General features: G+C 38.3%; 1 protein-coding gene across 3 annotated transcripts in view; it reads right to left on the bottom strand.

Moving 5' to 3' along the window:
* SANBR (SANT and BTB domain regulator of CSR) overlaps positions 1–22,856 on the bottom strand; it is a 43,301-nt gene extending 20,445 nt beyond the window's left edge. Inside the window, exons 1-8 of one of the 3 annotated variants that reach the window (XM_005305645.5) lie at positions 22,538–22,856; positions 22,248–22,367; positions 17,290–17,456; positions 12,438–12,624; positions 10,985–11,078; positions 5,440–5,678; positions 3,483–3,541; positions 1,693–1,853 (exon numbers count right to left, since the gene is read on the bottom strand). In XM_005305645.5, coding sequence (XP_005305702.2) covers positions 1,693–1,853; positions 3,483–3,541; positions 5,440–5,678; positions 10,985–11,078; positions 12,438–12,624; positions 17,290–17,439 — 890 coding nt within the window. In that variant the 5' untranslated portion in view covers positions 17,440–17,456; positions 22,248–22,367; positions 22,538–22,856. Of the gene's footprint in view, positions 1–1,692; positions 1,854–3,482; positions 3,542–5,439; positions 5,679–10,984; positions 11,079–12,437; positions 12,625–17,289; positions 17,457–22,247; positions 22,489–22,519 lie in introns of those variants that run through there. The other 2 variants (XM_042857231.2, XR_006176092.2) reach the window with 2 other exon arrangements.
* Positions 22,857–23,465: the final 609 nt, after the last annotated feature.

Below are 23,465 nucleotides of genomic sequence, written 5' to 3'. Positions count from 1 at the left end.
AGCTGTGGTAACATGGATAGTGGCAGCAGAGGCACAGCTTTCCTGTGCCAAACACGTACCCACCTGAAGCTGGAGGGTACACCATCAGGGAAATAACACATCTAGCTTGCAGTGTAGATGCAGTCTAAGTCTCATAAGTACTGTTTTCACAATGTGAAGCATTTTGGTGCTTTTCCAAAATGTCACCTATAGACCCTATTTCAAGTAAAGTTACCCCTTAAGTCTTCCATATGGCTTTTAGAACAGGAGTACTTGTGGCACCTTAGAGACTAACAAATTTATTAGAGCATAAGCTTTCGTGGACTACAGCCCACTTCTTCGGATGCATGTAGAGTGGAATAAATATTGAGGAGATATATATACACACACATACAGAGAGCATAAACAGGTGGGAGTTGTCTTACCAACTCTGAGAGGCCAATTAAGTAAGAGAAAAAAAAACTTCTGAAGTGATAATCAAGATAGCCCACTACAGACAGTTTGATAAGAAGTGTGAGAATACTTACAAGGGGAGATAGATTCAATGTTTGTAATGGCTCAGCCATTCCCAGTCCTTATTCAATCCTGAGTTGATTGCGTCTAGTTTGCATATCAATTCCAGCTTTTCCATATGGCTTTTCTTATACTTCTTTACTTCTTGGGTGTTTGGAGCAAGAATCTGTTCTCCCCTAGTTTGAATCCTACCTCCCTAACCATTCCTTTCGGATATGTGGTAGAATCTTTACCTCTTCCTTTTGTTGTGTCTCAAGGCTCTTTCTTTGTCACTTTTGTCCTTTATCTTTTCTCACTGACAGCGGAAGAAACATATACCAATTTAGGTATCATTTCTATGCAGATGACACCTGCATCTCAAACAACTAACTAGCAACCTATATTGGTGCCAATCACAACAGAACCTGACATATCCCAAAGAGCAAGGTCACTTTATGAGCACTACCTCTGTGTTTCCTGCTTTTACCTTGACTAAGTTTTCTACTACTGAATGTTTCGAAGATCACACTCACTCTATACCTCTGGACTTTCCACTATTACTCTCCTTAACTTTAATCCTAATGCCAGTAATCCCTGACAATTAAAATGCTTTCCTACCTCATCTTCCTTCTCTGCAAGTCTGACTATTACAATAATTAGTCTTTATCTTGATACTAGCTCAGCTGAAATCCTTACACATTCCACTCTATTTTAGCGCCATCTTTCATATCCATATGAAATTCCAACTCAAACTTCTGTAATCCCTGAATACTGCAACCAAACTATTCATTCTCCAGGAACTAGGAACACACTACTCCCATCCAGAGTTATTGTCAGTGGCGCCTTACCCAATCTCTCAGTCCAAAATGTCTGTTTTCAAAGCTCACTCTAACCCTCTTTCTTCATAGCCACCTACTATCCCATCCACTCAGTTGTCTCCTAATCTTGGACTCTTCATGAGTCTTCACATTTGGAGTGTTGCCCTTTCACTTGTTGGCTCCTATCTAGAACTTCTTACTTTCTCTTGAAATTTTGTCTTATTCTTGAGCCATTTAATGATATTGTGTATTAAGATATTTTAAAAGTATATAAGTTGCTAACATCACACTAATTCTTTAACAAGTCTTAACTTTTCTGACAAAATATCTAAAAAGGAACAGGAGCCTGTAGTAGAGGGTCAATAGTGATTATTAATATTAAGCTGGAGAAGAAAAAAGTTACCTCTTAAATTTATCTTTTTTGTCCTTCACATCGTCCACTTCATTATGTGTGAAAAGATCAGCGATACGCTTAAGGAGGTCACCGCTGACACAGTTCATGTTGCATGGGGTGGCTATGATAGCACTCATGTTTTTGTGGCAATAATGAATACATTTTTCTACCTAGGAAGGAAAGGAGATACTATGAACACCGAAATTAATGATACACAAACCCGTATCTCAGAAGACCTATTACTTTTATATTAGAAATTTCTTAGAAGCAGGATCAGGACTTTGTTAGAATTAATGGTGTTTAGCAAAACTGGCTCAGTTCAACTCTAAAAATACAATTTAATGGCTCAGAAAGCAAGTCACATTTTTTGTGTACATGGCTTAAATGTAACTCTGAACTACTGCCATCCTGAAGGATCTTCGATTCTGACTACTACCCCTGAATCCTCTTCAGGAAGTGCCACCTCCACCATGTTCATGATCCAGAACTAGAGACCATTTTTGTAGCTTTAATATTATATACAGCATTGTACCCACCAAATTTAGCTTTACCGGTGAACTTTAATATTTAGCATGAACTGCAAATAAAAAATGACAGTTGTGACAGCAAGAAGATGCAGTACATTAAATTCTAAGTTCCTTCCTTAACTTGGCTGCACAATGTTTGTCTTTACTATTAAACAATTGGAAAAAGAAAATCAAACAGATACCTCAATGGTCTGTCCATTTACATGATGAACTAGAAATAAGACAAGCTCTTTATATGAATTAAGCTAGTATTTTATAGCTCTTATATGAATTAAGTACTAGATTATGGAAGTCAAAACTCAAGGTAAAACTGCATATCTACACAAAAAATATCATTAAGCAATCTTTTTTTCTCATTATATGCACACATCTCCAATTAAAGTAAATGGGCCTTAAATATGCTGACTGATGGAGAACTGCACTCCAGAGAGAAGTGGCACTTAGTATAAAACAGTGGTTCTCAACCAGAGGTATGTGTACTCCGGGGGTATGCAGAGGTCTTCCAGGGGGTACATCAACTCATCTATATATTTGCCTAGTTGTACAACAGGCTACAGAAAAAGGACTAGTGAAGTCATTACAAACTGAAATTGCATATGATGAAATGTTTATACTGCTCAATATGCTATATTACTGAAATGTAAGTACAATATTTATAGGCCAATTGATTAATTTTATTATATGGTAAAAATAAGAAAGTAAGCAATTTTTCAATAATAGTGTGCTGTGACACTTGTGTTTTTATGTCTGATTTTGTAAGCAACCAGTTTTTAAGTGAGGTGAAACTTGGGGGTACACAAGACAAATCAGACTCGTGAAAGGAGCACAGTAGTCTGGAAAGGTTGAGCGCCACTGGTGTAAAACACTGAAAATGTGGAGACTTTATATTTCCTTTAAGATAGTAGTCAAAAGTCAGATGCTGCCATTAACTCACACAGTGAAGTCAGCTATTATTTAGATTAATAAGTATTCATTTGGAGGTAGATACTGGCTCCCCTAATCACATTCAGTAGTACTTTACTATGCAAGCAGCCCCATTGAAATCAGTGAGACTGTGCAATTATTGAATTACTACTTTTCATGAGCAAGGTGGCAGAATCTGATCCTCAGATTGTAAACTCTTTGGGACATGAACTATTTTCCCTCTCTGTTTTATACAGCTGTAAGTACACTGTCAAAGCTTAGCAAATAAGCTACTAAGGTTTATGACAACCATTTGGTGGTAAACTGTGTTACTATGGCATAGAATTTCTCATCTCTTGTTATACTCACTAAGGAATCCATCTTCAGAAACTCAGAAGAAATAAGAATCGAAATGACATTTCCTGGTTCTAAAAGAGAAACAGCAGAACAAGGTGAAAAGATTAATCTTAATTTTTTCCTTTGATAAATTGAGACTACCCTAAGAGACTCAATGCCTCTTTAAAGGAGGGTATTGTTTTACTAAACAAGTTTTTATCATTCCACTTTCAAACATGTGTCAAGCCTGATCATTGGAAACAGAATTTCTCCCATCTATACAGGCAATCCCCAGAAATAATCATTTTCTTAGTATAGACAGGTCCTTAGTTCCTGTCTATACATCAACTCAAACGTAGTTAACCAGAGCATTTTAACTGATCAAACACTCTTCCAGCTAAGACACTTTTTAACAGTTTGGCTGGTCAGCACATGTGCTAGAGCTAGCTAATGTTATTTTGCTGGAGCAGGGCCTGATCCAGTGCCCATTCAGTGCTCCCAAATAGGAGTTTTTCAATTGATTTCAAGAAGATTTAGATCTGGACTGGACTGATTTAAATCTGCAAGCAGGAAACCTTAGTTTAAATCTATTTTAATAGTGTTTTATATTTACACTTTTAGGTTATTTTCCCAAAGATTGATTCTCAATAGTTGGTATACATTAAAATACAATAATTTGCAACTAAATATAGCCTATACACTAAATCTGCTATTTATTTTTGCTAACCAGGAGAATATCATGTATCTATGCACATTTATTTAAAAGCAATAATACAGTCTAACCTTTTACTGGATGACTATTTTTTTATTTGTAACTTGTCAAGCTTTATTTGGATGGAAATTCAAATAAATTAGAAATGCACAAAATACTAATTTATTTATTTAGTATTAAATACAACTGCCTTCAATGTGCTGGATACATAAGAAAAAAGTTCAAAACATGTTTTGGATTCAAACAAAGGAAGTAATATTTGTAGTTAGTGAACGGAAGTGACTGATCACTGTCGTTCAAGGTTTTAGAAGTAGAAGAGTTTATCCTCACACCTAGTTTTTATTCATAGATTCAGAGAGGAAAACAAGCTTTCCTGCTTCAGCTACAAACATATACTGTTTAATATTTTTTGTATTTAATTTAAATGTTTGTAATAGATATTGTAATAAGTTTAGGCCTTAACTTAGGTTGTCAATTTCAAATTTAATTTTAAAATAGTTTTTTTAAAAATAAAAAGCCCATTTTTAAATTTAAATAAAAATATCCAATTTAAATACATTTCTGATTTTTTTAAATGTATTTTATTCCATCCTTGGATGGGCTTATCTAACCCATTTAAGCTACTTAAAGACCGTCTCATTGACTTTAATAGAAGTAGAATCTGACTCAAAATTAAGTACAAGGGTAAAATTTTGAAAGGACTTAAGCAATTTAGGGACCTCACAATGAGAGTCAATGGGATTCTGGCTCCTGTCTATGCCAGGCTCTTAAGTCACTTAAATGCTTTTCAAAGTTTTGTCCCACGACTACCAAGACGATGATAGAATTGCTCCTTTATACTGCATTTACAATGAAGTTTTTAGGAAAGTCTCCAAATGTTGCTGTAACAACAGTGGGAATGTTACTGTAGATTGGCTACTTGTGCTTATCACAGTGAAATAATCCTGTTCAGAGTGGGCCTAGATTACCTTGGTAAAGATACCAGCTGTCAACATAGACTAGTGCTTTCACCACTGTAACCACCAGAGGAATATTTCCCTAAAATTATAAGTAGCAGCAAGACCAGGGACTTTCTATAATGGCCAGGGAAACTGTTTTAGCACATTTCCAACAAACCAGTGTTTCTGGCCCCAGCAGACTGGGCCTAGGAGGTTGGACTTGAATTAAGGAGGGATATTATCTTCCAGACAATTTTGCACATATGCTTTTAGTCTGAAACACAGATCAGATAACGCAGATAATGAATCTGCAGCAAATGAACAATAGAATATTTTTTACCTAAAGCGGGTATTTCATACACTTCATATTCCTTAGTGTTCCTTTTAACATATCTTATCAACCAGTCAAAGATGTGAACGTCACAGTGAACTGAAATGTCCACCTCTTCCCAGCGCTGGGCATCCACAGACAGATATTCAGCAAAGTACTTCATTTCAGAAATCAAAAGATCTCGAGGACAAACAAAATCTTCCTTCAAATTTTTTGCTTCGTCACACACGTGGATCACCATATTTGGCCTTGATTTAAAAAAACAAAAACCAAACAAACAAAAAACAGAAAAAGGAAAGTTATTACAGCTTAGGACCAGAAACCAATAAGAAAGTCAATGTTGATTCACGGAGATTTTTACCCCCAAATTGTATGATTGGTCAGAACCCAGGTTTTCGTAACATTTTATCTTACAAGATAAACAAAACTTCACATTTAACTGCAGTGAGAAAGCTTCTATCTTTCCTCTCACCCCTGCATGTTATTCAATGGCATGCATCCCAGGGCACATAGTTTGATCAAAATCTTATTCACAGGAGAAACTGTAGATGCTAAGTCATACACTGAGACATTCACTGAGCTATATCATTGTTCACAGTTGATTTACTGTGAAGGGAGTTGGTGCACCGTAGATTCACATCCTGGCTTGCAGTGTAGACAAGACCTAAGAGAGTGGGAGTGAGGATTTCTGGGTGCTATTCCCAGGTTTGCCTCTGGCTCACTGTGTGATCTTGGCAAATTACTTACGTTCTCTGTTCTACCTCATTTTATAAAAAGTATAGATCTATTTGCCTAGCTCACCAGGGTGCTGACATGGTTAATTAGTATGTGTGATTTTATAGCATCTTTCATCTGAAGAAGTTAAAATATTTTAGAGTGTATCAATATTATCTACTTCCTAACAGGAGGTTCAAGTTCAGATTACATCAATAAAATATCAGCTTCCATGGAGACAGCATAACAAGTCATAGGTCTAAAATAAGTGCCCTTGACAAGTAGGTCTAAAAACTTTTGGAAATTAATATGCATTGTATAATACATAATTGAAATATCTAGCAAAAATATATAAGGTATTCCAACTCATCACGGCAGGGATTTTTTTTTTTTTTTAAATACCTACAGGTAAAAAACACAACACATTTAGAGAATTTAATTATTTTAGGCTAGTGACCCTTTCTCACAATAACGAGCAGTATTCACCTGGGAGTAAGTGTTCACTGTGACACAGAGGCTCCTAGGCAAAAAGTTTCCTGTTCTTCGCAAACAACTCTCACCTCAGACCTGACAAAACTCACTACACCAAACATGTCTTACAGGATATTTATCCATGAAGAGTAACATGTAACTCGTAACTTGTCAAGATTCATAATCATTGCAAGATGTATTTATAGGTAATATTTAAGAAATAACTTATTTATACCTAAAGCGTGCTTTATGGAGTTGGAGTAAAAATTAGTCACCTGAGAATAATGCATCTTGGCGATGACCCATTCAGGCAGAAGGGAGTTGCACGCGCACACCTGCCCCCTTCCCTCCCCACACTCTTTCAAACCCACCTCCCAACAAATACTTATGTTGTTGTTGTTACTTCTTGGTACATCCTGCAATGCACATATATTCTCTGTAAACGTATTCTTTCAAAGTGCTGTTATTTTAGTTTTTTGACTGGTCTATGCATTTCATAATTTTATTTCTCTCTTATGCTTAAAATTTAATTCTTTGAATAGTGAGTTCTAAAATTTCTAACCTTTCCTGGCTGGATCAATAGTGGTGCACATAAAATTCATTCTGCACATGGATGGAAAATATTAGAGGGAACATTGTCACCCCACCCTGCTTAGCCTTGCTCAATTTCAAGACTTTCAATAGAAAGCCATCAGAGACAACTGCAAACAATTGAAACATTGTAAAATAGGAACATTACAACAAGAGGGGTTCACCCTGTCTATGAACAGAAACAAAAAATTGTTTCAGTACAATACAGAGAAGGGAAATGTTCTCTGGATCATTTCACTGAAGTTACCTCTTGAGGAACAACGTTTCTCATGGAAAACTGAATCCTGTGAAGCCAGTCAGCTCTGCAATAGACTGAATGTTGTGGGGAAAACCTACTTCATTAGCTAGGGAAAGGTAACTATTATTAAGTGTACATTCACATTTTATGATTTTGTTTTGCATTGTAACTAGGGCTGTCAAGGGATTAAAAAAAATAATCGTGATTAATCACACTGTTAAACATTAATAGAATACAATTTAAATATTTTTAAATATTTTCTACATTTTCAAATATATTGATTTCAATTACAACACAGAATACAAAGTGTACAGTGCTCACTTTACATTTATTTTTGATTAAAAGTATTTGCACTGTAAAAAAAGTATTTTTCAATTCACCTAATAAAGTACTGTAGTGGAACCATTTTATCATGAAAGCTGAACTTACAAATGTAGAATTATGTACAAAAAAAAGTCGTTAAAAAAATGTAAAATTTTAGAGGCTGCAAGTCCACTCAATCCTACTTCTTGTCAGCCAATCGCTCAGACAAACAAGTTTGTTTACATTTGCAGGAGATAATGCTGCCCACTTCTCGTTTACGTCACCTGAAAGTGAGAACAGGCGTTCGCATGGCACTGTTGTAGCCAGCATTGCAAGATATTTATGTGCCAAATGCACTAAAAATTCATATGTCCCTTCATGCTTCAACCACCATTCTAGGGGACATGGGTCCATGCTGATGATGGGTTCTGTTCAATAACAATCCAAAGCAGTACGGACCGATGCATGTTCATTTTCATTATCTGAGTGAGATGCCACCAGCAGAAGGTTGTTTTTCTTTTTTGGTGGTTCGGGTTCTGTAGTTCTGCATCAGCGTGTTGCTCTTTTAAGATTTCTGTTTAGCATATCTTACAACGCCGGCTACAAAAGAGCCAAGCAAATGCCTGTTCTCACTTTCTGGTGACATTGTAAATAAGAAGAGGGCAGCATTATCTCCTGAAAATGTAAACAAATTTGTTTGTTTCTTAGTGCTTGGCTGAAAAAGAAGTAGGACTGAGTGGACTTGTAGGCTCTGAAGTTTTATATTTTTTGTTTTTGAGTGCAGTTATGTAACAAAACAAAACAAAAATCTACATTTTTAAGTTACACTTTCACGATAAAGAGATTACCTCCTACAAGTACTGTAGTGCAAATTGAAAAATACTATTTCTTTTGTTTATAATATTTACAGTGCAAGTATTTATAATCAAACACACACTGATTTCAGTTACAACACAGAATACAATATATATGAAAATGAAGAAAAACATGCAAAATATTTTATAAATGTCAATTGGTATTCTATTGTTTAACAGTGAGATTAAAACTGCGATTAATCGCGATTAATTTTTTTAATCAATTTTTTTAAAAAAATTTTAATCAACGGCCCTAATTGTAAACAGTTGTTTCCACTGTTCTCTCTTGTTTCTAGTTAAATCTTTACTCATTCTTAAAAAGCTACTTTTGTTTTATTATAAGTATTCACAAGTGCTTGTGGTTTACAGTAAATCTGACAAATTGGGACACACTGCTCCTTTGGGGACAGAAAAATCAGAGATTTCTATGAGTTACAAGTGTTGGGCTGGAGTAGACAGTTTCAGGGCTGGATATCATGGGAATGATTCAAAGGGACTCAGGACTGGAGTGCACCTATGGTGAAACTACAAGACGAAGATAGGGCTGACATAGCCCAGAGGAGAATGCCCGAGTGGCTGAAAGGCTGGTGGTATTGGGAGCTCTCTGACACCCAGCCAGGCACAGGAAAGACTCCCTCACTCTGAAGGCAGGGGGTAACAAGGTGACTCTCAGTCCCTGGTATCCTGAGAACTGTCACACTCACCACTGTGAATAAGGTGCTCAAAATCTGGCTCTTAATATTTATGTGGTAACAACTACATTATTGAAGTCATTATAGAGCAGGGGTGGCCAAACGTATTGACCCTCTGAGGCATATACAACAATCTTCAGAGGTCTGAGAGCCGGGGCACACCAGCTGGGGCTTCAGCCCCACAGGAGGTGCCTGCTGGGGTTTGGGGCTTTGGCCGTGCTCCTGCTGAAGCCCCGAGCTCTGGCTGGCATGCCCCGTGGGACTGAAGCCACAAGACTGCCCTCCCTGCTGGGCAGAAGCCCCTACCCCACCATCCCACTGCAAGGCAGAGGTCCCCACTCTGGTAGGCAGAGAATGGGGGGTGGGAACTCCACGAGCCACAATTTAACTGCAATATAACTTGCAAGCCACGGTTTGGCCATCCCTCTTAAAGAGGGAAGATAAATTAGGAAGTTCATAGCTGCTTTCTCTGTGGCAGTGCATTAATTTACATAGGGAAAACTGCCTTCAAGCTTCAATTTGGGATAATAGAATTATTGAAAGTCTATGAAATCTGAATTTTCTTCAGTCTGTACTGTCTGCCTTAGGAACACAAGGTATACATTTCAATACACAACTGTCAGTGTAGTATATGAAGAGAAAGTGATCGATTGTATAATTCTCAACTAGGATGGCAATGACAAAATTCAATGACCTAGTTTTCATGAATGATAATCAAACACACTCTTTCAGAGAAACTAAGCTCAAGACACACACACACAGGAATAACTATATCTACATATACAAAAGGTTTAGGTATGCTTTTTGGGTATTCTAAGTTATTTTCTATCTGCTGTAAGTCAACGTACTGATAATCAAAACAGTTGCGATCTACGAGTTAAACATTTATCAACATTTGCACTGTAAGAATTGAAATCTGGATCAGGGCCTTTTAAGGTAGTTGTACAACAGAACACTTACGCTTGTACTGAATTTTGAGCACACGAATAGTCCCACTGAAGTCAAGTGATAAGTTGGATGGGCCTTAGTTTATAGTCACAAATACTGTGGTTACAGTGTTGTACATTTGAGTTCCACTGACAGTTTGAAATGAGGTAGTGAGATGAAAGGTAATATTCTGCAAGCCATTTTTCCAAGTTTGAGATAAAGAGATATCTGTGGCGTATCATTCATCTTGCCATTAACAAAACAGTGAAAACCTGAAGTATAGGGTCTAATCCTTCTCCCACTGCACTCAACGGCAAACTTCATGAATTTGTTTGCATAAAGTGTTAGGCCGAACAGAGGCTAGTTTATGTTATTCAACTGTCTCGGCAATTTGGTTAATATTATAAATCACAAATAGGTCTTTCTCTACACTGAGAATTTTCAGCTATTTTCCCACCATTGGTGTAGCACCACTGCAGCTCCAAAAGTACTGACATTGGTGGAAGTGCTAGTGGACCATAGGAGCAGGTGTGTTCATGAACAATTGATTAGATTACATGATGGTGAAAACACCCATGACTGATTTCCACTAGCATTCCAACTGTTGCTAGCATGGATGGAGCTGCACAAATACTAACTGACAAATGGTGGGAAGTTGCTGAAAATTCTGTGTAGACACAGCCAGAAAGATGCACATCTGTAAAGAGCAGATTTCAGTTTCACTGATATTAGCTTTACCAGATAGCAAACAATCATCATCCTACCCTTGACTTTCATCAGCATTTTCTCCACCTTTATGTGCAGAATGTTTCTCAGCTTCTGAAGAACAGTTTCTTGTGGAAGCAACACTGGACCTTCCTTCAACATAATAAAAAGCAGCATTAGAATTTAAAGCTAAACTCAGGGTCTCATATACCATTTGTTAGTGTTGCAAGTGTGTTGCTCCCATTCTGAAGAGAAGTTGTCATGATTATAACTGTCACAGGCTTCTCGAACACCTGGTTTAAAGCAGCAATCTGGGTTAAATTACAATGAAAAGGCAGCCAGTCACAGGATTAGGTGTACAGCAGACAGTGAAGTCAAGGGTAATTGACCTTTACCTTCGATAAGCTTTCCTCACTAATGTGCAGCATGCAGTAGGGTGTGGATCCAAAGCCCACTGAAATCAATAAGAGTCTTTCCACTGACTTCAGTGGCTTTGGATCAGGTCTTGAGTGCCTTCCAGACGAATTTTCTTGTGGTGATGTAATGACCCATCAAATGTGAAAAAGCCTCTTAAACTCCTTGTAGAACTGCGGCTTTGAATGTAGAGACGTCGCCATCTTAAATAGTTAATGTAAAAGCCAGCCAAAGAACGCTTTGGCCCTCTCATACTGTCTCCTCCTGGCTACACCATTACCACTACATATATTGGCACTTTTTGACACAGATTAGCATGAGATACTATTATCTCACCTCCATCATCTGGCTGGGTGAACAGAATGCTTTAAGCTGTTTTTTCCCCCCTTGGTTCTTGAAGAGATTCCTGTGGATTGTGATGGATAGCTGCTCCCTTCCCCACCCCCCAACAGTCTCCCCTATGCAGAGTCTCCTATAAGTTGCAATTCTGTCACCCCCATTGTTTAACATGCAAGGCTACTAGGGCAGACTGATTGTACTTGAACTGAAGTACCAAGAACAAGCAGCTGACACCAAGCTATACTTCTCATTCAGCATGGATACTGTAGATCCTCTGATGCCCCTGAGCAAAGCAGGCACTTGAATTAAAGGTATTGGCTGGGAAAGAAGAGTGAAATCTAAGAAATCACCAAAACAACGTTCTACTGCTCCTATATTTTCTTTAGAGGATTTTCTAAATATCTTAAAGTCACAACTATTACCACCTCCAGCAATAAGTTTTGACATTAACATACCTGTGGCTACAAAACTGCCAAGAATGTGCCTGAAAGATTTAGTATAAAAATCAAGTACATCAATTTAAGCAGTTCAAAACTTACTGTCATTGTAACTACCTTTTAAAAAGCCACAAACTATAAAACATTTGTACTTGAAACACTAAATGGGTTGACTCAGTTGGAAATAACTTTATTTTAGTTTATGCAGCAGTATTTGTGGCAAATTTATTTGAAGATTACTAACTACTAATTCCGGAAATAGGTTTACCAGACAAAAGAAAAACAGTGGACATGACACTATAATCAAAACCACAGAATTTACCAGTTATGGAAATTGAATTCTGCCCGATGGAAGGCTCTTGAAACTCCCCCTGTGTATCCAGCAGAGAGGATTTGATGTATGTAGCTAGGGTTTCAACAGGACTCCCACCAGTAGCCATTAATGGATTGTACTGGTTGTCAACAGGTGAACTTCCACTGCTTTTCAGTTCATCAAACCTTTTTGCACACTGTCAAGAGATAAAATGATGGGAATATGAAGCAGATAACGGAAACTATATCACTTTAAAGGCTGGTACTGTTTCCTGTTAATAGTTTCTGCAAATTGATTGATACATCATAGTTAAAAAAAATTATTAAAGCGAATGTTAAAATTATATCATATACAGGTTAAGGAAAGAGTGTCTGTGCATCTGGGTGTAGTGCTTAGATTATCCAAAAGTACAAGGTTTGGTTTAAAAGTCATAAAATACATATACCAACTCCTTCTATATGGTCAGCATTGAAGTTCTGAATTGAAACCGAACCAACTAAGAACCTTCACACTTAATATTGATTAAACCACATGGTAACTCACTCTGCAATACCTAAGAAGTGCAGACTATCCATGCAATATGTAAGATTTACCAGTTTCAAGACCCCACCAACATTCACACAAATTAAAGGATGGAGTTTCTGACTTAATCCTCAATTTCCCTCTCTTTACAGTTTAAGCTTATCCTTAAAAGGGCAGTTAGATTTTTTAAACCTAGCTCCTTTACCTATGATGTTTAATACCTTAAATTACTCAAAGTAGAAATGTCTGTAAAATAAGAACATAAGAAATTAAGAATGGCCATACTGGGTCAGACCAATGGTCCAGCTAGCCCGGTATCCTGTCTTCTGATAGTGACTAGTGCCAGATGCTTCAGAGGAAATGAACAGAAGAGGGCAATTTCGAGTGATCCATCCTCTGTTGTCCGGTCCCAGCTTCTGGCAGTTGGAGGTTTAGGACATCTGAAGCATGGGGTTGCGTTCCTGACCATCTTGGCTAATAACCACTGATAGACCCATCTTCCATTAATTTATTTAATTCTTTTTTGAACCCAGTTATACCTTTGACCTTCACAACATCCCATGGTAACAAATTCCACAGACTGACTGTGCATTGTGTGAAGTGCTTCCTTTTGTTTATTTTAAACCTGCTGCTTATTAATTTCATCAGGTGACCCTTAGCTCTTCTTATGTAAAGAGGTAAATAATACTTCCCTATTCATTTTCTCCACATCACTCATGATTTTATAGACTTCTATCATATCTCCCCTTAGTCATCCCTTTCTAAGATGAACTGTCCTAGTCTTTTTAATCTCTCCTCATATGAAAGCTCATTCCATACCCCTAATAATTTTTGTTGCCCTTCTTTTTATCTCTTCTCATTCGAATATATCTTTTTTTAGCGATAGGGCTATCAGAGCTGCTTGCAGTATTCAAGGTATGGGTGTACCATATAAATGCCAGTATGATATTTTCTCTCTTATTATTTATCACTTTCCTAATGGCTCCCAACATTGTTAGCTTTTTTTGACTTATGCTGCTGAGTGGATGTTGTCAGAAAAAAACATCCATGATGACTCCAAAATTCCTTCTTTATTGAGTGGTAATAGCAAATTTGGACCCCATCATTTTGCTATATAGTTGGGATTATTTTTTCCTATGTGCATTACTCTGCACTTAACATTGAATTTCATCTGCCATTTTGTTAACCAGTCACCTGGTTTAGAGATCACTTTGTAACTCTTCACAGTCAGCTTTGGAATTTTGTATCCTCTGCAAATTTTGCCACCTCACTGTTCACCCCCTTTTCCAAATAATTTATTAATATGTTCAACAGCACAGGTCCCAGGACAGACCCTTGGGTAACCACTGTATTTCTCTCTCTCCATTGTAAAAAACTAACTATTTATTCCTACCCCTTTGTTTCATATTTTTTAACTAGTTACTGATCCAGGAGAGGACCTTCTCTCTCATCCCATGACTGCTTAGTTTGCTTAAAAGCTTCTGGTGTGGGATCTTGTCAAAGACTTTCTGAAAGTCCAACTACATTGTATTGACCGGATCTCCCTACTCCACATGCTTGTTGATACTTCAAAGAATTCTAACAGAAGGGAAATCATGTCTTACCATTTACAAAAGCCGCATTGACTCTTTCCCAACATAGCGAGTTTCTCTATGTGTCTGATAACTTTAACTTCCCATTTGCACAATTATTGTTCCTTTACTTTATGGACTTTGCTCAGATTGGAAAATTTCACTTTATTTCTATTTAGTTTCCCTTTCTTGTTTTCATTACTCCTGGGGGAATTCTGTGCCAAAAAATTAAAAATTCTACAAAATTCTGCATATTTTGTCAAAATAACCCAATATAAACACGCCAGTTTCAATTATTTTGATAATTTATTTCAAAATACCTGTCAGCAACTATGTCTAACAATACAGACAAAAAAAGATTCAGGAAATATTTTTTGACAAATAGATTCCTTATTAGACATATTATTACAGAACTCTGAGTAATAATTCATTTAAACTACAATACAGAAATGTATTTTTCGCACTCCTCATAAGCAGTACAAAGACTTGGGGGAGTCAGGTGTAATGGAGGAGCTGAGAAAGAGGGAAGGAGTATGGGTGTGCACATGGAGGGTTGTTGGATGAAGGAGGGGAGAAGTATGGAACAGGTTTTTTAGGGGGCAGGGAGCGATTCTTAGGGAGTCTCCACCATGCAGACCCTGTCTGACTCTTAGCCTCTCATTCAGTCAGGCATATCTGCCCCGTCCCCATGTGTCCTTGCATCCACACTCAGCCACCCTCTTCCTCCCATCCCCATGTGTCCCTGCACTCCCACTCAGCCCCTCCATCCCCATGTGTCTCTGTACCCTCTTCCCCGTCCCCATCTGTCCCTGCAACCCTACTCAGCCACCCTCTCCCCCATGTGGCCCTGAACCCCCACCTTCCATCCCCATGTATCCCTACATTCCCACTCCCATTCAGCCCCTGCCTCACTCTGTCTCCGACACTAGCCCTTCTGAAACCCTGAGCAATCCCATGTGCCCCACGCTGTCTGTCCACCCATAGCCTGTGCCTCCTGACCTGGCCCCATGGGCAGGGCGCTGTGAGGAAGGCAGCCTCTTCTCTTCCCTATCTGCAGCTGGGACTGGCCTGGGAATGGCTGCTCTCTGTTCTGGCACCACAGTGGCCCCTGGTGGGCAAAAGGCATAACCGCAGCACCTTTCTGGCAGAATGTATTTTCTGCAGAAAAAAAAATTCTGCACAGCATAATGAATTCTGCACATGCACAGCAGCTCAGAATTCTCCCAGGAGTATATTTTCATGCAGTAGTGAAGAGGCTAATGTTGAAATATTTGGGTTACCAAAAGTGCAGGAGAAAGTTAAAATGCAAACCAGAACAATATTAGGCTTTTAAAAATGTAATTTTTGTGTACAAACAGACTTAAAGGCCTCACTTATTAGATACAGATTTCAATGTAAATTAAAGGCCTTAATGCTTCAAACAACTACACACGAGAGTAACTTTACGTATACGAATAGTTCCATTAAACTGAATGGGACAATTCACATGGGAGTTTGAGAGAATATATTTTAACTCTGCCAAAGTCTATTGGATTAAATGGTCACTTGAGATCATAGGGCTAAATTCACCACGGCAACTAACAGCCTTCTATAGAGGCTCTGCATATCCTAAAGCAGAGTAACCACTTTTCTACTAACTCAGTTGAGAAAAGAGGTCAATAAAACATACAGGGGATTAATTTACTTATAATAGAAAGCATTGTATCAGCTGAAAAATTAAGTGACAGCATCCACAACTATGAATCTCTACTAAACACTATCAGCTTGTAGGACAATAAAATTCCACATTAAAAAAAAAATGATTGACTGGAGTTGAAGCTTATGTTTTAAATACAACATTATAGTGATGTCCATGAACAATGTTATAAATTAAGTGTGAGTTGCCACATTCAATTACGGAGTTTACAATAAGATGTCTGTTTACTTGTTATTGTGAGTCACAAAGAAACAAAACTGCCTGGAATTTCACAACAAATTTTGGTCCTGGACTCAAAAGTATTTTGTTTGTCTTTTTTAAATGAAATCACACAAAAATGAGAGTTGAATGATGAAGCAGTCAAGATAAAATAAATCATCCAGGTGTTTCCTTTAAAATATGTGCGGTAAGCAAAATTTGAAATCCAAGAGTTTACAGAAAAATTTAAACAGTTAGGGCCTGATCCTAGAGATGCTGAGTGCTCCTAACTCCCACTGAAGTAGGAAGTACTCTGACTTGAAGGATCAATCTAGCTGTCCTTCCCCCTCTTTAAATATCTGTTGAAAATTGGAGCTTTGTTATTTCCAATTGAAAAGTATATCTGATCATATGCTAACACCATCTACCTCAGGAAAATCATAATGTTTGCTGAGAAGTATACCATAAAGTGTTGGGGGGATGGGGGAAGAGGGATATGAAGTATGTATGTGCCTTCCATGTCATAAGGCTGAATTTTACAGTGTAATCTGAAAGCTTCTTGAAACCATTACAGACTCTTTCTTTTCACTTCACTTGTTCTTTTGACTAATTCCCAGTAATACTGCCTTAGGCTATAAGATGCACATTCTGCATTCAAGTTATGAATTTTGTTTACTTCGTATCTTGAATGTGGAGGTTTTGTAACACCTTCCTATTTGCATTTTTAACATATTGCTTAACTCTTTCAGGTCCTTTAAGTTTAAGTAACTTTACAAAACCATTCCCCCACCCTTCCAGCTGCCGTTCTGATAAAAGCGTAGTTCTCTTGATAAAGCACTGTTTAAACAGACATACTGATAGTTAATAAAGTTACCTCTTTGGATGTAAATCCTGGAACCAGCCTTGCCACACTGTCCCAGTTGATAGGCTGAGGGACACCGATTAAAGAGTACAGGATCATGTCCAAAACCATTTGATTATTATCATATGGAAAGTTATTGTTTTCTGAGTATCCTCGACTCATCTTTTGGCACTAAAAAGCTAGAGAGGCAAATGTAAATATGTATACATAAAGATCCATAAAGTTTAATACTGCTCATGTTTCACAGCAGCAATAATTACATGATCAGTTAAAGTACAATACATATTAATGGCAACACTACTATTACTATACGAAGTCAAGTACTAATACTACTACTTTTTGAATGGAACCTGGGTCAAATAGACATCTATGCAGCCCAGATTCCATTAAAAAAGGCACAATTGCAAAATAGTTTGTTTCAGTACCAACTGGTTTTTATCCTGATCAATACCTTAAGTAGTTCTATCATAAAAAAGCCCCCCAAAGATTCCGCTTCATTTAGGGTTAAAAAGAAGAACACTAATGAAACTACAGCAGGCTTTGTTTTAGAAGTGGCAATTTTTAGAAATGTTAAGGCATTTGATAAAAAGACAACAGAAGTTATTCTGAAGAGACCAAGATGAGTCATACTATAGTTTGACATCTAAATCTAAAAGGAGAAAACTATTCCTCAATAGGGAACATGCAGTGTTATTAATCATCTCCTCTTCCTTGAAGTATGAAGGAGTGAGTAGGTCAAATAGGAGACAATTCAGAAAAAATCAGCAAGATAGTGGGTACCATTAATGCTTATTACAGGTTACAGGGAGTTCAGCTGGGTTTTTAAAAAAATATAAACCTGACAAAAGTAATATAAAGTTATTAGGAAGAAATTCAGACACTGATTTTTCTAATTAGGTAGTAAATAGGAAAGACAGGAATCGGGACTTCAAACACTACAGTATAACCCACCAGCCACAGCGTGTCAGTATAACAGCTACTGTATAAAAAGTAGAGAAAATAGTCTTTTTTTTAATTGAAGGTGTAAATACGAATGAGTAGCCTATTCTAGTGATATACAATTACTTATTTCAGCACATGCTTTGGCCATGGAAAGTAAATAAAGGTAAGCTTATGTAGAGGGAGTAGCTATTAAAATAGACTTTCCAGCACTTAAAGTGGAAATACTAGCAACTGACGGGATCCACAAAGTGGAGATTAATAAGAAAGAAAGAAAACTGGACAAAACTTGCATGATGTGCAGTAGTTTCAAACAATACTAAACTCATCCAGTTAAAAACTTAGTAAATAAGTGCTTTACGGTCCAATCATATGCTTATATGCTTACAGGATAGGCCCAGTTTTTTCAGAATCTCCATTAATTCTGCATGTCCAATCTAATATATCTACAATCTGACTTTTCAGATGTTCTGAAGCACCCACAGCTCTAAAGTCAATGGGAGCTGCAGCTCTCAGCAACTCTGAAAATCAGGTCCTATGGGTTTCAAGTTGAGCATCGAGGAACTGAGGCATACAATTCAATTAGTGAACAATTTTGAAAAATGTTGGCCTTAATTATTATGGTTGCCAATTTTGGTAACTTTTGATTCTTCTATACCACCGCCTCCTGCAAGTGGTACCCCAAGTTGTAAGTATATTCAAAAGGAGCATGGTGGTGGAAAGAGTTTAGAACTAAGATTTTCAAATGCGACTAATAATTTCGGGTGCCCAACTGAGATACCTTAGGAGGGTCCAATTTACAGGAAGTGTTGGTCACCCACTCTCTGAAAATCAGGTCCTTTCAAGGTGCCTCAAATTGGGCACCTAAAAATTGAGGCACTCAAAATCATTAGTCAGATCTGAAAATCTTAATCTTGGGGTATAAATAATATGGCAATGGGAGGAGAGAAGATAGCCAAGAGCTATGACTATGGAGAATCCTCAGAAGGCTGCAGTTGGATGTAGTCTCAATGGACTTACTTGCTACAGGGAAAGTCCTCTAAGAGTTGCTTCCTTTACCCACACACTCATTTTTTTAATAGCTAGAAGAGGATTTCTTAAAAGTTTGTGCTGCAGTAGTAGGGAGCCCATTGATTTCATTTCAGAGTATATAAGCAATAAGGCGTATCATTTTGCCAGAAATTTGAACTGGTAAAAAACAAAACAAAAACCTCCCAACATGTAACGAAGGAAGTGTTTATGTTGTGGGGAAAAGCATCTGAATTTGTAGAAAATATTTGGAAAAAGAAATAAACGAATAATTATCTTAGTTTCAGAATATTCATCAAAAGAAAATTTAGAGGGAAAGTTATTTTTGGTTTCAAGGTAGCTTTGTTTGAGGAAAAAACAGGAAGTCATATAGTTTTTTCTTTGAAATGTAGCACTGGCAAGAAATCCCAAATTAACAGCAATGGAAAATATTTTGCTAAAGAGCAGATGTTCCCTATCAGCAATGGCGGTCAAAACTTTCCTACGCAGGACTGTCAGTGTGTTTCAGCGCTGTTCCAGAATTGTGACATTTAGGAGTAAAAGTAGTTCAATTTCCATGTCCATTCAATATCTGGCCTTCATTCTCCGAAATACTATCAAAAGTGTCAACTGTGATGATTATTATTTTTTTTTTATTCAGACCTCTCTCCATTAGTGAATGGACAGAAACCAATAGTTTCACATGGGCCATTGAATATTGCATAAGAAATTACCAAAAAGAGATGACCAAGGCCAAATCTGAACCAATGACATAGGTGAAAGGTTATTACATATTGAGTCTGTCTCCTGTGCTATCCAGTCTACCCTTAACTGGCAGTTAAAAAAAAAATGTCTGAATGCCAGCAGGGTAAAGGTGCAGGAACAAGTTTTATTCTCTACAAAATCAAAATGTAAGTATCGCTTATGGTTAGGCTTAATAAAAATACAATCACTATTGATATTGATAGCCTATAAAGGTTATTCCTATTGTATAAATATACTGTATATTCAGGTGCAGAGATAGAGGAACAGTAGTTATTCTCATTTGCAAGAGTTCTAAAATTTAAAGGAAACAAAACCACAATGGGTTATAGTAGTCTTAACATTTTACTAATAATAACTGTGAAGCAACTCAACAGTGCAATTATGACAGGTACTCCAAGAGGCAGTGACATTTCTTGAGAGGCATGAAGGTTTTATTTATCAAGTATGCACTTTTCTATTTTAGTGTTAACTGGAGCCTAGATTTGGCTATCCATGCAAATACCCGAGATGAGGACCTGTTTTGGTCATAAAATGACTAGGAATGGGATTTCAGTCTTAGCCACAAACTAAATACAGGTTAAACAGCATAACCAATAACAAGTCAGTGTCAGAATTAGAACAGTTCCCAATCCTGGATGGATTAGATCAACCCCTCAGCTCTAATTTCTTTCTTTCATATACGACACTGACATGTGCTGCCCTATGGGAAGTATCTACTCCCAAAAGCATACCATACGGTCAAATAAATATAGCTACTTAAATCTGCATGTGCAATGATCAAAATACAAACAATTACTGCTATTTGAATTAAATGCTCATTCTGATCATATACATAGAGCTGTGCCATACATGGATCATCATACAGGCAAATGAATGAGCTTGGATATTGAATGCATGTAGTAGGATATTAAATCTCAGAATTTACTTCCTATTTTGGAATTAGCACACATTGTGCTTGCCATAGTGGGTTCTCTAACACTGTTCTACTGTTGTATAATAAATCTTGTAAAAGCCATAGCTAGCATGTTCAAGACTACTTCCTTTTGCAGCAATGGTACGCACTTTAAGAGATGTAACATGGACAAAGCCTATAATAAGTAACACCACTCTCTAGAGATGACACTGCATTTTTGTGTTCTGCACAGTCTACACTACTGCAAGTGAAGCTCAGCTTAAAAAAAAAAAAAACCAATGCCATGAATAAGGTAAGTGAGACATAGCAGCTATGGGTGTGGCAGAAATTAAAAAAGTTTTAAAACCACTTAGACCACATTAAATACACATAGGAAGAAGGCAACTTCATAAAGTTATCTTTATCAAAAACATGGGGTTCCAAATTAAACAATACTAACAAAATCCCCTGTCTTTTTTTTACTTAGTGTTTCATTTGTTTCACAATATAAATGGGGGGAAAGTGTCAGTACAAGGAATAGCAGGTTTAATTACAGTTAGGGAAATGTGGAGAATTGTGTAAGACTAAAATTTAAAAAAATATATGCAGACAAATCCTTGGTATGGAAAGAAGACAAAGCACAATTCTAGGACTGGGCTTTAACCATTTCCATGCAAAGAATTTACTAGAGTTGAACAGGATTTTATTTTTCTTTCCTTTTTTGGGGGGAGGGGGGAAGGGAGGGGTTTTTTTTTGTATACTATGTGTTTAATTAGGAAGTATTAACACATTTAAAAATCCTTGCCATGTAAATATCAGAATCAATAATAATTAAAAATCAATCTGTTGTTTAAAGAGACATCCGTCATCAGATTTCTCTATTTAACAGGGTGTTACCATATTACAGTGTGAGCATCCTTATAACATCTATGACATGCCATTTCTAATATTTTATTAAGTCGAGTGACATTTCTGATTACACATATTTAACAGACCAGGCATGTCTATGAAATGTTAGTATTCAAAAAAATTGGGCAGGTGCGCTGGGTTTTTGTTTGTTTGTTTTGGCAGGTGAAGGTACTTTCTGAGTACTGAATAAAAGATAATAAAATATCTAAGTATTTATTTGTCCTCCATCTATTTGTCTGGGTACAAAATTAGTGTGTTAGTTTTACCATAATCACCCCACCTGCCAGGGGCCCCGTCCATGGAAGCAGGGACCCCAAGACTGATGAACCACACCCCAAATGGTGGGGTTCGCTCAGCAGTGCCCAGAAGGTGCCCTGGAGAACGAGGCGGGTGCTCAGCGCCTCCTGCCCAGAAGGAAAGAGAAGCTGAAAGGAGGGAGAGGCTGCGAGTCGGTTACCTGGGGCCCGATCCGGGCGGCAGCAGGGGGATGCGGACCTCTGGGTTTGAAGCCACCGAGGAGCTTGGCGAGCCCCAGCGCCGCGCTAGGGTAGGATGGAGGGAACCAAGAAGGCGCTTCCTGGGGGAGGCAAGAATCCAGACAGAGCGTTACCGCAACTCAGCCACAGACTCAGCGTCTCCCCCGACCTCGCCCAGACACCGCCTGCCACAGTCCGCCCACATGCCCGCCACCATCTCCCAGCCCCTCCCCCCGCGCTGGGAGCCACTGACCGCGCAGAGGCCACTCACCGACCCACCCCACCAGCCACGCCCGGGACACTGGCAGCCCCCGCCTCTGACAGAAGAGAGCCAATGGGGGGGCGAAGCGCGGCCTTCCCGAGAGAGGCGGGCCTTGGCGTGCTGTGTCACGGGGTCGAGTCTCCGCCTCCTTCCCCAGCCTTGTCGCAGTGCAGCGGCTCCTCCCTACCCCCAGCATCTGGTCTCCTAGCAACGAGCCGCGCAAAGCGCCCTCGGCCTGGGAGCCGCCGTCTCAGGCAGGTGGACGAGGAAGGCGGGGCTGGTCCTTTCCCCACCCAGGGCAGGGGCAGATGAACCCCCCCCTCGCCCCAGCCCTGTCTCGGTGTGACGTCACGCCCTCCTCCGTCAGCACTTCAACGTGACATCACACCACTACCCTAACCCCTCACCCAGGGCCGGCTCTAGGTTTTTTGCTGCCCCAAGCAAAAAAAATTTTGGCTGCCCACCCTGCTCACCAACCCTGAGCGCTCTCTCCCCCCCGCAACTGCACCCTGCTGCTGCCCCAGACCTGGGTCACTGGTAACTCGCTCCCATGGCAGGTCATTCAGCAGGAATTTTGGATGTGCACAGAACACAGACAGGATTGGTTCCCACATGGTTACAGAACTGCAATAAAGTGGAACAATTTTCAGCTTGTGTGATTGGAGGATATCTGGATGCATATTATAAGACTGTCCTACATAAATGAGGAAAAGTTGAGGTGCCTTTATTATTCTTTTGTTCCATTCTTTGTTTCTATGGGGAATTTGCCTATGCAATATCACTGTCTTCCTTTCAAACAAATAAAACTAAAACTAAAAACTAAAAAAAATAAACAAACAAACAAACAAACAAAAACAATGGCTGTTGAAAATAGCAATTTCAGTCCTAATAACCACTGGGAAGCATTTCTTGCTCAATTTATTCTACTTTTTCTACA

This window comes from Chrysemys picta, chromosome 3, assembly GCF_011386835.1.
Source record: "Chrysemys picta bellii isolate R12L10 chromosome 3, ASM1138683v2, whole genome shotgun sequence".
NCBI lineage: Eukaryota > Metazoa > Chordata > Testudines > Emydidae > Chrysemys > Chrysemys picta.
This window is presented reverse-complemented; position numbering and strand designations above follow the sequence as displayed.